General features: G+C 42.1%; 1 protein-coding gene across 6 annotated transcripts in view; it reads right to left on the reverse strand.

The window, feature by feature from the left end:
* ERBB4 (erb-b2 receptor tyrosine kinase 4) overlaps positions 1-15,031 on the reverse strand; it is an 828,249-nt gene that overhangs the window by 149,304 nt on the left and 663,914 nt on the right. For all 6 annotated transcript variants that reach the window (XM_033170891.1, XM_033170926.1, XM_033170900.1 and 3 more), the window contains 2 exons: positions 7,438-7,570; positions 566-688 (listed from right to left, as the gene is read on the reverse strand). In XM_033170891.1, coding sequence (XP_033026782.1) covers positions 566-688; positions 7,438-7,570 — 256 coding nt within the window. The remainder of the gene's footprint in view (positions 1-565; positions 689-7,437; positions 7,571-15,031) is intronic.

The following is a 15,031-nucleotide window of genomic DNA, read 5'->3' on the forward strand; positions in this document are numbered from 1 at the left end:
TGTTACAGGCCGGGGGAGCCGGCGTACAGCTTCCAGGTCATGTGGCCAGCATGACAAGCCGCTTCTGGCGAACCAGAGCAGCGCATGGAAACACTGTTTACCTTCCTGCCGGAGTGGTACCTATTTATCTACTTGCACTTTGACGTGCTTTCGAACTGCTAGGTTGGCAGGAGCTGGGACCGAGCAACGGGAGCTCACCCCGTCGCAGGGATTCAAACCACCGACCTTCTGATCAGCAAGCCCTAGGCTCTGTGGTTTAACCCACGGCACCACCTGGGTCCCAATTTGGTCTCAGTACTTTGAGGTAAATGATCCTTTAAGTCCAATTTATATTTTCTAACTGAAATACCTTGCAGAATACTGAGCAGCCCAATTCTGAGAACTGAACACAGCAGTTGAACACAGGATCTGGGCACTGAGTTCTAAGTTGCATGCATAATTAAAAGGCATTTTATCTTCATATTTCAGGAACTCCTTGAACACAGTACTATCCTGTTGCCCTGATAGGCTGAAAGTTTCACCAGAGACACATAGTAGATGAACCAAGTCCATCAAAGGCACATACCTTGTAGACAGTTCCAAAGGCCCCAGATCCAAGGACTTTGACACGTTTCAGCTCTGTTTCTTTCAGAATGCGGAGCTGTGCCTGGTTGGGGGCTGTGCCACTAGGGGTCAAGGGTTCCACCAGCTGCAAAATAAAATTGGTGTTTAGTGAATGCTAGATACAAAAATGGGAAACAGTGAAAAATGACAAGTCCCTATGCTAATTTCAATGATTTGTTCCTTAAATTTCCATTGTAATTTTTAATTATTTAACATAACAGGTTTCCCTCTTAATTGTAAATAAAACCTTTAAGTGGTTTCCAAAGACTATAAAATATTCATTAACAATGTTGTTGTTGTTTAGCTGTGTCTGACTCTTCGTGACCCCATGGACCAGAGCATGCCAGGCACTCCTGTCTTCCACTGCCTCCCGCAGTTTGGTCAGACTTAACAATGTTAATAAAAATTAAATACAAGTTTTATTTTCTTTTGTTTTTAAAAAATGATACTATAAATAAAATAAAATATACTGGAGAATTTTGTGGAATCACAAAATGCTATTGCATTCTGCCTTCTCATGATGGGCACTGAATCATCAATGTTTTGTGTTTGGCATGACCCAACCAAATACGTCAAATTAATTTCAATAGTAGAGACAGAAGAACGTGTTTAAGTTTTCAGCTGAATAAATGGATTTGATAGTTGGTTAATTCAAGTTGGATTGATAGTGATGAGAGAGACAGAACTTGAATGTATGACTTCATAAAATGTACAGTGATGTTCTTGAACATCAATTATATCACAATGCTATCTGAACCAAAGGATTTAACTGAACTCAGGCTGCAACCCTATACATACTAACCTGGCAGTAAGTCTCATGGAACTCAATGGGACTTCTGACTAGACATGTATAGAAGCGCGCCAGATGCCAAATTGAATAAAATATTGGGGGGGGAGGTAATCTCCACCCCACATAATCAATCACAAGTTGTGGTGCACACACATCATTTGAATGGAAATGCCCATCAACTTTTTTTTGGGGGGGGGGAACTACTCCCTGAAATATTTTATTGGGGGTGGGACAAAGGGACCTTGGCTGCTAGAAGATGGCTCCTGTGAATCGTGCTTAGTGTTTAGTTTGCTTGTTTTTAAAGCCAGATCCCTACAATAATCCGAGACATAATCTACACCCCATGACATTCAATGGCAAATCTTCCATTGTGTACATGCATCCTACATTAGAAGAAGAGTTTGGATTTGATATCCCGCTTTATCACTACCCGAAGGAGTCTCAAAGCGGCTAACAATCTCCTTTCCCTTCCTCCCCCACAACAAACACTCTGTGAGGTGAGTGGGGCTGAGAGACTTCAGAGAAGTGTGACTAGCCCAAGGTCACCCAGCAGCTGCATGTGGAGGAGTGGAGACGCGAACCCAGTTCCCCAGATTACGAGTCTGCTGCTTTTAACCACTACACCACACGACACTTCAAAAAAGAAAGGGAAGGAAGGAAGGACTGTGTCAGCTGTGTCCCGTTGCTGACAGGGGGGGGGGAGCTTGGAGAGACAGGAGGCGTTAATTAGGCAGGAATGCGGAACGAGTGAGGAGGAGCAATAGAACAGGGGTCAGCAACCTTTTTCAGCCATGTGCTGGTCCACTGTCCCTCAGAGCATGTGGCGGGCCAGACTATATTTTGGGGATAAAAACGAACGAATTCCTATGCCCCACAAATAACCCAGAGATGCATTTTAAATAAAAGGACACATTTTACTCATGTAAAAACACGCTGATTCCCGGACCATCCGCGAGCCGGATTGAGAAGGCGATTGGGCTGCATGTGGCCCACGGGCCTTAGGTTGCCTACCCCTGCAATAGAAGCCTGAGCTCCGAGAACATGGAGAAGGAAGGGGGGAGTTCAAGGGGGAAGACACAGACTGACAGTTTAAGCTCGGACTCAGGGGGAGGGCCACCGGAAATAGCCCATCCTATGACGCGCAGGCGAGCAAGAATTAATGAGAGGCGTGAACCGAAAAGGAAATGAAGGGGGGCTTTAAATGTGGGAAGAGGAAGGGGGGCTCAAACTTGGCAACAGCTAACTTGGAAGCAGACACTGAGTGACTGAGCTCCTGAGTGTTTTGAGCAATAAAACTGAGTTAATTGCTGCTGGAGTTGTCTCGCTTCTGTGGGAGAGACCCAACCATTACAGACTGGATAAATTAGGGTTCAATCCTAAAGTCAGACCACCAAGATGAGTGGAGTTAGGATCCAGCAGATTTCCAGCTGAGCCTGCCCCCCCCCCAAAAAAGTGTTCTGTCGGAGTGAGAGGGCTTGGGCTGGATCCTAAACCCATTCAGTTTGGCCACATGACCTGGCAATCCAGCACAAATTAAGGTGACAGAAAAGTCGATGTAACTCAAATACCATTTTAAAGGCCCGTCCCCCCGCCCAATCTGCCAGGCTTAGGCCATCTCAGTCTGCAGCAGACCCACTGGTTTGGAAGAACTCTGCATTCTCAAACTCAAATGCAATCTCAGGCGTCCCTTGTTGTTTATGGCTGAATATGTGTTTCTATCAAAATACCCATCACGACAGATTACATAAAATATTGTTTTAAAATACGGTATTCAAATAAACTGTAGGTTCCCATTCCAACTTGGTGTTATCCTGGTACTTATCTCTGCAAAGATTACAAGAGATTGTGTTTATTAAGACTGCTCAAATGAACATGCATTTCAATGCTGTACAGGTAAGATTAAGGCCTTGGAAACATTTAGATATCTGAGTACTCTGCCCAGAATGCTCTAAGAAATTTAGCTAGTTTCTTTCTTTCCATCAACATCAAGTAAGTGGTAAGTGTCGTCCTCATCCGTAGATAAATGGTAGGTGGAACACGGTATTTGCCAGTATGACATCATGTGCTATTCAAAATGTTATGCTCCGGATATATTTATTTACTTATAAAACCACACATACCCCACCTTTCAGTCTTTAAAAAAATGGCCCTAAGGAAGCTTCAAATTATAATTGTAATTACTCAAAGAAAACAATAAAAAACCAATAGCAACAGCCATCAACCTGGGCCCCTCCAGATGTTTCGGGCTACAACTTTCATCAGCACCTGGGGTTAGCTGTAGTCCAAAACATCTGGAGGACATGAGGTTGGCAAAGGTGCCCAAGAACATAAACAGAAAGCCATTATAAACAGTCAGCACCTTAATATTTTAGTCTGTTTTAAAGATAGGAAGAGGAATAATTTATTATTGGCCAAGTACATTTTCCAACATACTTGGAATTTGTTTCGGCTACGTTGCAATGTAAACATACAGACACTGCTCCTCTCACAATACAAAGAAGCAAAGAAACACCACCCATAATTTACCTCCCCTTCAGCTATACAACTACGAATTTAACAATTTAATGGCACAAGGGGGGAAAAAAACTATTTTTGTGCCTGGCCGATTTTGTATATGAAGTCCTGTAGCGACGTCCAGATGGAAGTAACTCAAGCAGATGATGACCGGGATGTAAAGGATCTGCTACAATTCTCTCTGCTCTCTTCCTAACTTGGGTAGCATAAATTGTCTCTATTGAAGGCAAGCTAACACCAAGATAATGTTCACTCCAAGCTTTTTCTCAAAGAAAGGGGATTATGGGGGAGGTTGAATTATTTTTCACAATTACATAGTGCTGGAGACCCTTAATTTAATGCACATGCCCCCACAAATGCTGTTCCATGTGCTATGAGTTGTAATCCAACAAACCATGTGACTGGAATTCAGTCAGAAGATCATCAATTGATTAGAACTATACAGCGCGCTTTTGATTGGAAATATATATTTCTGTAAAAATAAATGGGAAAAGACTGGCCTCTAAACACTGACAAATAGCCTGTCTTCTTTCAGGATAAGGAAAAATAATTAAGGGCTACTCTTGCTCAAATTGGGTTGAAACCACTGCAGTGTTTCAAAGTGTCTGTTTGCAAGGCTAAGTGCTCTGTGCATTGCCATTTGAGCACCATTATCATGCCTCTGTGAACATTGCGGACTACTTAATTAGTTGTATATAGACTACGCTGCGCAGGCAAAAATTATCGGGAACTGGGAATTACTTTATTAATCTAGAACAAAAACAAATAGCAAAGAACAAAGCCGTAGACATAAGCCTGACACCATAATTTTTACACTCTGCTTCCCTTAATTAACTTTCAAGCAGCCAGGTGTAAGGAAGAGGAAGTTATACGTTATATGTACAAATTCTGATTAAAAATATAGTAGTTCCACTATCCAAATATACTCATCCTCCTCTAAATAGCTCTTGTTATTATTTGCTATCATATTAAGTACATATAAGTATGTTTAAAAGAACTAGTTAAATATGCAAGTTTAAAACCCTATTGGTCATCTTATAGATTGGATACTTAAGATGTTCTACACATCTGATGACATCTCCAGACTTTGAGGTTCTGATGCTGCAATATTACGCCAACTTACCTGGGGAGGGGATAAGTCCCATTGGACTCCTGGAAGCAATGTAAAGCCATCATAACTAGAAGTCATTGGAGTTTTAGACTCCATAAAGTTATCTGATTTCTTTTTTCCCCATTCCTTTCCTCTTTTTTTGATGAAAGGAAATCTGTCCCCTTATTTCTTTACATCCCTGCTTACAGAAGTGTACCTTTCAAAAGTCCCTGATTTTAACAACAAAAAAGGCTTCAAGATGCCTTTTATGTCCCTCATCACACTTGTATTCAGTGCACTTTTTCCTAGAAAAATAAATGCTGAAACTCACCGTGAACCCTTAAAATGGCTATGGTGCCCAACTGAGAGGTGCCATAACTGAGTTCCAGTGAGTTCCGGCTGAGAAAAAAGCCCTGCTTGTACTACTGTATTATTCAGCAAGATTTTAATAATGTTAACTGCAAGACAATGCAGTGTGCCATCCTTCACTACGACTCCTACCAGTGCTAGCTGTCACAACTGTGCTGCCTGGGGTACTTGGAGCTGGTGCAAAATATCTAGAAGGCACCAGGTTGGCAAAAGTTGTTTGATAATGACTTCCAAGTATTTTATCCAGTTAGTTTTCACTGTGTCCAAACTAATCCCATTTTCAGGCATCAAAATTGGACTCAAAATATTTCTCTCTGTGTGTACGAATAACTATAATAGATCAGATCAGATCAGATCATCCATTCTCCTTATATTGTATAATCAGTTGCACAGTGGAGAGAATCTGAAGCCTTAGCTCAATGTTGCAAAATGATTGTTGCATCATTAGTATTTCCTACAACACTTGCCTCATGCAACAAAGGAAACTGAGAAAACAGCCCTTAAGGCGAGAGCAGCAGAGCCAAAATACCTTACTCAGTTGGCAGACAAATGTGCCAAATGTTAAAGGTTTGAGAGTGTGGCACTATAACCAAACTGAGAGCTTCTAGGGTTATAGAGGAAGATTAAACATAGAGGGATATTCTCTCCTATTCATTAAAAATAACACAAGGGGAATCCTTAAAGCCATTTCAAAATTAGAATGCTTAAGCCAAACAATATGATTTCTTTAAAAATAAAAAAGCAAGAGCAGTTTCCTCTGAACTGGTTACTTATGGCCAGTCAAATCAAGGGTGGATCAATTCATTTTAAGAGAGAGAAAACAATAGAATTACAACTTCATCAAGGAAGTTGCTTTACACTGATCTGCTATGAAATTAAAGCTGTCTTCATCTAAGGCTAACACTCCTGAGAAGAAATAGAAGGTATCTGAAGAAGTGTGCATGCACACGAAAGCTCATACCAAGAACAAACTTAGTTGGTCTCTAAGGTGCTACTGGAAGGAATTTTTTATTTTATTTTGTTTTGACTACTGAGAAGAAATAGATTTCTGTTCCACTTGTAACTGCAAAGTAAAGCTGGATTTCTAAAGGTCAGCAGTTCAGATAAAGCAAGATCAAATCATGTTGACAGTGTTTTGTTCATATACAGCATAGTCCTGTACACTCTGAAAAACCTGCTAAACGGCTTGAAAAAACCAACTGCATGTTTTGACTGAAACAAGCAGTTTCTAAGCAAGAGCAATGTATCTTGGGAGCCTGCAACACATTAAATGTCAGGGGGCCTTAGGAAGAAAACTTTTATTCACAGCCCATCATTAAACAAAAAAGCTTTCAGATAACTTCAGTAACCTCTTCTCCAGCTCCCACCAACTAGGGTTGGCAATCTGCACTTTTAAGGGTCACGTAAAACATGTATTCACCGAGTGCAACTTTTTCCACCACAGAGATGCAGCAGCTGGCAACATTTTCTCATACTCTCATGCAGTGGACAAACATATGGAGTCAATTTCCCCCCCAAATTAAATTTATCTGGTCTTCTTCAGCTTCACAGTCCTGAAATTTTGAGATCAGCACTCTTGATTGCAACCCATTTCAAGACCTATTGTCATGGATACCCAATGATACCAGTCCTCAAAAATAATTATTTTTTGTGGAAAATGGGTAAGGATAATACATGGTTTAATCTCAAACTAATTTAAGGTAGTGGGGGAGAAACTCATACTGGGGGAAATGCTGTGAATCGTACTCTTCTAGGAAAAGGCATTCAGGAACTCAGAACTAACTGGGGGCAAAATTTGAAGAGGGCTCCAAGTGTTTAGGTACAATTGGAGACAGATTTTCATTAAAAGTTCAGCAACCTGTTTGGGACAACTGTGGAGGGAATACACCCACACACACTCATTCTACATAGTCAACATAATGGGCATCCCATTATCAGTAGAGAAATTTGGATGGGAAGAATTTCATGAACAACTCTTTATAGCAGAAGAGAATCCATTTAGACAAAGCTGTACAGAAATGTCTTTGTATGTATCTAGTGCTTCTTTGCAGAAGAAAGAAAAACTCTTCACCTCAGTCTCCAAGAACCTTCGCAAAGCCCTCTTTTTTTTGATGCTCTTGCGCCTCACATAAACTGCAAACGTCAAGCCCAGAATGACGATGATGAAGAGTCCTCCAATCACTCCGGCAGCTATCAGGGGCGTTCTGTGAATCAGGAGCCAACAGTTAACTGTAAGACATAGGAACAAGTTTCTGTGCATGCTTACAAATTAAATTTTGTGAAGTGTAAGGATTTGCGAAGTTAGTATTGCGACATTTCAAATCACACAAAAACACAGTACGATTTGTGACAAAGTTTCCCCCCCCTCCTTTATCACATTCTGTTCTGTTGTTGTTGTTTTAAGCAGGCCATCATGCATGTTTTGATGGGGAAGGAGGGCAAAGTGTAGAGTAGAGGCAGACAATTACCATGTGTTTTGATGACAAATGAAAACACTGAATGGAGAAACAAAGATTCACAGTGCAAGGGCTCCTCTCTGACATTAAATGCCAATTAGAGAAGCTCCACAATACTTGCATGAAGAAACTGCTACCCTAGGTAGAACCATGGGACAGGGCATTGCCAGAGGCCAGGCCAGCCCACTCATGAGGCTTTTTTGTCAATCAGAGTTTGGAGGACTAGACAGTGGCCTGAAGTACTGTGGCCTTTCCGAAAGCCTGCTTGTTCTGGGTGGAATAAGCCAATTTCATCCGCCCAGTTGGTCAACTTCTCGAGAAGAAATCTGGTGTAGATCTTGCCCACTCATGAGGCAAGCGGCAGCAGATCTGGCCTCCAAGGAATGCTTTGCCCACTGATGCTTCTGCCACTGCTGCAGCAACAGCTATGGCATGCTCTTTGGAGGCTGGATCTGCCTCCTCCTTGGCAACCTGCCCCTAATTCCACCCCTACAGCGGCCGCTCAGCGAACAGAAGGCGCTGCAGGTCTCTCAGCACTCCTAGGGAAGAAATGTCCGGGGCTACCCTCTAGAGTCTCCTGGTCTCTGCATTCACCTGGTATGGTTTAGAGCAGGTCCTTTTCTTCCCCATGACAGCCTTTGATTCCCACTTCACCCCCCCCCTGTCCTCGACAGAGATATTCACTCACCCCCTCCTTCCCTGGAGAGGGTCGCCATGTTGTGGTTCACCTTAGGGGCCAAAATGTCTTGAGCTGGCTCTGGCCAAAGGTAGTAATTCACACAAAAATTGGGTGCCTTGCAATTCCATGCAGCCTACTACTGCGAGCAGTTATTTTTGCAACTTGGGCATTGCGCCAAGAAGTCACATCTAGTCATAGTAAGTTGGAAGTGGACTGTGCTCACACCAGATTCTCAATCCATTTGGGGACATTGATTAGTCCTGCTCAAATTGCCTGCAAAATGTTTTACGTTTCATTCTGGCAACAGTACACTGACATTTTTAAGGGATAATAAACCCATCTATTCCAGCTTCCTATGCAAAAGCAAGATCCTCTACACCAAAGCACAGTCCTCCTAAAGTCATAGTTTATCTTAGCTGAACCGCATTATATTGTTAGAAAGACGAATGAAAGGTCAAGGAATTAGGGATTAGTTGCAATTTCAACAATTCCTCAAAATGAATTGTGACCTATTCAATACAATTTTGTCAAATCTCTGTGAGAAAAATGCCAAGGCAGGAGTTTCATGGATGCCATCTGGGTAATAGTATGAAAACTGTGTTTAAGTAGCAATATTTATATAATACATTATATAACATTTATAACATTTGCCCTTGCAACCATCCTATGAGGTAGGCCACTATTTTTCCAACATCAGGTGGGCAAATGGGCTAGTTTTAGGAAAGCTGCAAAACTACGCAGGAAAATTATGGCTGAGCAGCTGCACCTAGCGAGCATCTGTCACCCCTTTGCAGTCCAGCCATTTCTGTGTGAGAGGAATCCGGAGTAATGTGGTGTGTAGGGCTGTAGGGGAAAAGGGAAAGCAGAGGACCTTAGTGCGTGCAGATAAAAGATACAACCCGTCACAAGGAGAATCCTAGAACTAGAGGAAGATGACTGCTTACCACCCAATGGCAGACCCTCCAAGTGTCCCTATTTTCCAAGGAGAGTTCCAGATTTACAGACATCATCCCGGTTTCTGATTTGATCCCAGAACGTCCCACTATTCCTCAGGGTGTCCCTATTTTCATTGGAGAAATGTTGGAGCGTATGGTGTTATGCAACCCCCAAGCCACGGAGATAAGTTATTATACAACTTTTAGAAGGCATCTGAAGGCAGCCCTGTATAGGGAAGTGTTTTTTAAATGTTTAATGTCTTAGTATTATTTTTTATATCTTGGAAGTCGCCCAGAGTGGCTGGGGAAATCCAATCCAATTATAAAATAATTATAATTGTAATTTTCATCGGAGAAATTTTGGAGGGTATGTAATGGTGAAACTTGATATAAGGAGGTATAAACATGCCTTTCACCTATTGCGTGCTGCTTCCCAATATGGTGTCTATATGTTCTGATAAATGCTAAAGACAGATCCAAATGACTGCTGTCCTTTTTTCATTTTCAAAGGAATAGCAGTAGCTGCTTCTTTGTCCCAGAGTGCATTCACGACACCTGAGATCTTTTGCACTGGGGACAAACTAACTTAATTAGCCCCTAGCCTTCTTTATAGGTTGCTGTCTCTAGCATTTCCCTGACATAATATTCATCTGATGTTTGTTACAATGAATAGGTCATGTGCCTATTTGCACATGTGAAATGAACCTGAAAACACTAGGAAAAAGTTTATACTGATTGCAGAAAAATGTATTTCTAAGGTGACTTTTCTTTACCTGTACAAGTGATCGAGGCCAGCAGTTGACCCATAACACATGCTCCTTCCAGTGTCACTAATAATGTTTAATGTCTTAAGATGCTGAGCAAAGTCTGTGTGGGATGAGTTAATTAGTCCAGTCCTTCCCTGGTGCATTTTCTAAATAGCCATGTTGACCTTGGTGCATGAAAGGCCACAAAAAGTAACCTGACATTATGACATTTGTAAGCACAAACTATCATAGTCTCATTATCATGGTATAATGTGCTTCTAAGCTGAATAAAATCAGGCCTAGACAAGTTAAGGACAAATACTTTCCACTTACTTTTTAAATATACAGTAGTTTGATTCCTACCCAGTACTAAGGCCAACGTAAGTATTGCTATTTACACTGAGCAGACAAGAGTGGTCTGAGGGTATCTGATGGAGACAAACATATTCAAGGTTGGCCAACCAGAGAAATTAAAACACACTTAAAGCGTTTTATTTGCAGCTGAGTCCCTGTTTAGCAAGTTAAACAACCAGCTGCTCCTGAACCAAGGCCTATTCTAGACAGAGAGAGCAAGAGGCAAGGAACCCTTGCAGTTTGTAACAGGCTCTTATTCCAAGGACTAATAATTCCAAGGCTCCTGCTGTTCCCACCTCACTCCTGCACAGGCAGGAGGAGCCAACTGGGTGTGGCATCCAGTTGGTACCAGAAAGTAGGAACAAAAGACATAATAAATCCGGGATACTGATCTACCAGGGGCAGTGGGAGCTAGTGGTCATGACAACATTTTGAGGTCCCAGTTATAAGAAGAGTTTGAAGAAGAGTTTGGATTTGATATCCCGCTTTTCACTACCCGAAGGAGTCTCAAAGTGGCTAACATTCTCCTTTTCCCTTCCTCCCCCACAACAAACACTCTGTGAGGTGAGTGGGGCTGAGAGACTTCAGAGAAGTGTGACTGGCCCAAGGTCACCCAGCAGCTGCATGTGGAGGAGTGGAGACGCGAACCAGTGCACAGGAAAAAAATGACACTAGAACCCGTGACAGAAAACAGTGGCTAAAGGACATCTGTCACTTGGGTTTAATGAATCCCTATTTCCGCCATATTACGATACTAGAAATGGAAGGACCCAAAGAAGGTAAAGGAAAATAAGCCAACCAACCAGCTTTCCAGAACAGGCAAGGCCTTTTGGGGAGATAAGGAAGCCCATGTTGCAAAATTATCGCAAAGCCCATTGTGGGGCTTGAGGTATCTTCCCATAGACTGACTTCCTCTGCTGCTGCCAACCACAGACACTCCTAAGGCCCTCTGAGACCACCTTGCCCATGTCTTCCTGTGATGAATATAAGGTCCTACCTTGGCACTGTGGACAAGGCAGCCCTAGAGAGTGCTTGCTTCACTTGCACTTTTGCAGCTGTTTAACTGTTTAAACAGGTGCATTCCAGGACCAGCTCACCCACAAGACCTCATCTGGAGGAAGGACTGTTCCTCAGACCACAATGTAGATGACCCAGCCCTTTAGGGACAGTGCCTCCACTTCCTGTAGCTGCAACATGATGGCAGCACTCCTAGACCCCTAGGTCGGGAATAGCATCTTGTTGACTGCTGGTGGCAACTGCATCCATCACCACAGAAGCAACTAGCCAGCCAGTATAACAGTGGTGGGTAGCTTTATGGGCAAATGGATTCTGGAGGAGTTCTGAAAGGGGGTCACTAATCTGTTTCTCCTCAGCATCTGCCAACTGATGCAAACACATCACCTTGGCTCAAGTGTGCGTCAGCCCTGGTTGGAAGTCTGTTGCTAGAGCTAGGCAGATCTGTCCCAATACGCTGCCGGGACAGGGAATCACTTGGGGAAAAGGAAGCAGGTGCTCCAAGCTCTTTGGAGGAATAATGGAGTATAATAGTAATTAATAATACAACATAATATTTCTTACTTGCTTGCATTAAGGAAGTTGTGAGTGGAGGACTTTAAATAAATGTTTTGACTCCTTAACTAGGAGTGATAAGCAGTGCACTGGCACTCATCTAGAAGAGATCAAGAGTGCACGTTTATTTAAACGGTATGCAATGTTTTCCTTTCCTCTGCAACATCTGCTATTCAGTCCGGTACGGGCGCACACACCAAATCAAGATGAAAGTTCAAAGTTAATATTGCAAAGGTACATGAGGTGGCTCAACAGGGGAGCATGTATCAACTTTCTAGCCATTTCAAAACATCAAAAGCATCTACTGTCCCTATGGTACTGTCAGAATCAGGATTTGGAGCTTAATTACTTACATATATTATTACTAAGTGTTTTTATAGTGTAGACTGGAGAACAGCAAGAGAAAACAGAATTCTGCACTGTGAAGGAAAGCCAAGGGAGAGAACATCTGTTATCCTATCTTCTTTATTAAAATAGGTAATATAATATGTCAGTAGGCTGAGCATTGAAGCCCTTGTTGCTACAGAATTTATGAAAATAAATTAGTAATCTTTATTCGTGTTTCTACATAGGTTCCTGTGAACATACCTAAGTGACATTTTCATAAAACTCCTTCTGCAAAGGAGGCTTTAATTATGTTGTATACTGCCCAGGTATCTGATTCCCACAGATTTTATCAGTCCCTATTTGAACTTGAGCATCTTCCACATCAGTCAGCTAATGACACAGAGAGGCATTGAGTTGGACCATGTAATGAGGTGTATGCAGAGAGTTCCATGGGCCTTAACAGGGTGCCTTCTCAGTCCCTCCCTCCCCCTGCCCTCCGGTAATAATGCACCCACAATTAGATGACTTTAAAATGCCTTGCCCATCAATAAATATAAAAATATACAGACTAAGAAAGCCCAAAGACAACCACATCTTGCCATATCTCTCCATAACAAATTAAGGTGACCTTTGTGCTTTCTTAGTCTCAGTGTTATAGTTGTTAGCCAGTCTAAGAAATTTTGAATACTTCTGAATGTCTGAATGTCACAAAACCCAGAAGCATTATTGTTTCTTTTTCTGCTGTTGCTGGGGGATATATATGGGTAGTATACAACTAACATTTCCCATCAGCACTAAGATTTCTGCACAATGGGACTTTCCTCCCTCTAATTCCCCTATGCACACCCTTCAACCCCTCCCAAAAAAATCTGCCCCAGAGGGTTGGGGGAACCCCTAGAACAGATTTGGGGAGTGCAGGGGGAGATTCCACCATGCCAGCAGAAATCCTTGTGCTGATGGGATGCATTCCTCTATATTGCTCTAGATACAACCCTTTCTTGAAGCTTCATGCAATAATGTTACTGAAGATCCCCCTCATTGCATTTGAATATGTTTTGTGCTTTAATAAATCTGAGCACCTCTAAGAGTTTGATTTACACAACTGTTTGTTCAATCTCCCTCTTTTGTGGATTTATTCACGGTGGAACTCCCCCCAAGCAAATTAAAAGGTCACCAGAATCTTCTGGGCAGTAACTGGTGGGGTGCTGCTGCTCACCTGATCTCTGCTCAGTCTCAACCTTTGTGCTTACCAGAAGGTGGGTGGCGAGGAAAAGTGGCAGTGAGGTTGGTGCAGTGCAAATGCACCGGCAGAACTTTTGTCGCCTTCTTACATGGATACTCTGCTGCAGCAATAACTTTTTTGGCCCGGAAATGGAAGACACTACAGGACATAAAGCTCTTGCTGCAGTACAATAATATGTGGACTCTGGCTATTGTAGAGAAAATAAAGCAAATACCACACATTTCTAAGGGTAAGGAAGAACCAAACATCTCTACGCCATTTGGTAGGATGCCATTTCTTATGTGTCCAATTCAGATATACAAAACTTGCTGCTTGAAAAAAAATATCATCTGCTCCCTATTTAGTGAGAAAATGCAACCTCTAAACTGCTCCTGTGTTTGGAAACTTGTGTTTTCTTTTTGTTCGTCTGCACCTATGACTTAGCATTAATAAAGAAAACTTAATTTCCAAAAAGTGAGAAGGACACGAACATTCAGTGGACATTCAGTGAGTCGAGGAAACTGTAGCACAAATAACCAGAAAAAAAGTTAACATAATAAGAACTTTCACAAGCACTCTTCTTCAGCCTGTGTCTGATTTCACTAAAAGAATTAATGCTGTTTTTAAAATATGCCAAGTCAGGTCCTGTCTAATATAGATTGATTTAACTGTGACGGGAAAACATCTAAATCCACTAGATTGGACTCTCAGGTGAAACAGGTTCAACCTAAGCAAAAGAAGAGCTCTCTTTATACACTTGCTGCATATTTTCAATTTTCTACCCCCTCCACAAAAAACGAATATTTTCTTCTTGGATCGAAACAGTCTAGTGACTGTCAAGCCAAAAGGGGTGATTTGCAACTTGCGCCCTTTTCTCTTCTTTAGAGAGTCTTTCCCTCCATGAAGCTTCTCTGTTAAACCTTGCAAATTTGGGTTAGGCTGTACTAGGCACGCTTCACTTTACCAAGTTGTATGTGGTTCTCTCCATGTTTATTTTTGTGCATTAAATGGAAAATGTGCTTTTTACAAATGTGAGCACGTATCACACTGAGCAGAAACATATTATGCACCAAGAGGTCAGTTTGCTCTGGTGACATCCATTCTAGGTGCTCGGCAGTAGTTCAGATGTGGTCAGCATTTAGTAGGTGGCATAAATAGCTGTGCATAATTAACCTGAGAGTTCCTTGCACTGATATTTAATTGGGGCACTGAATCAAGAACATGCTATGGGCAGCAATATTGATGGAAGAGAAATGGCCATGCCACCCTACGAAAACTTAGCTGTTCCGCCTCTAACAGAATCGATAACTACTCACAGCTTTCATACAAAACTTGTCATGTTTGAGGCTACATTGTGCATTGCCAAACAGCATATTG

The sequence above is a fragment of the Lacerta agilis genome, chromosome 1 (genome assembly GCF_009819535.1).
Source record: "Lacerta agilis isolate rLacAgi1 chromosome 1, rLacAgi1.pri, whole genome shotgun sequence".
Lineage (NCBI taxonomy): Eukaryota > Metazoa > Chordata > Lepidosauria > Squamata > Lacertidae > Lacerta > Lacerta agilis.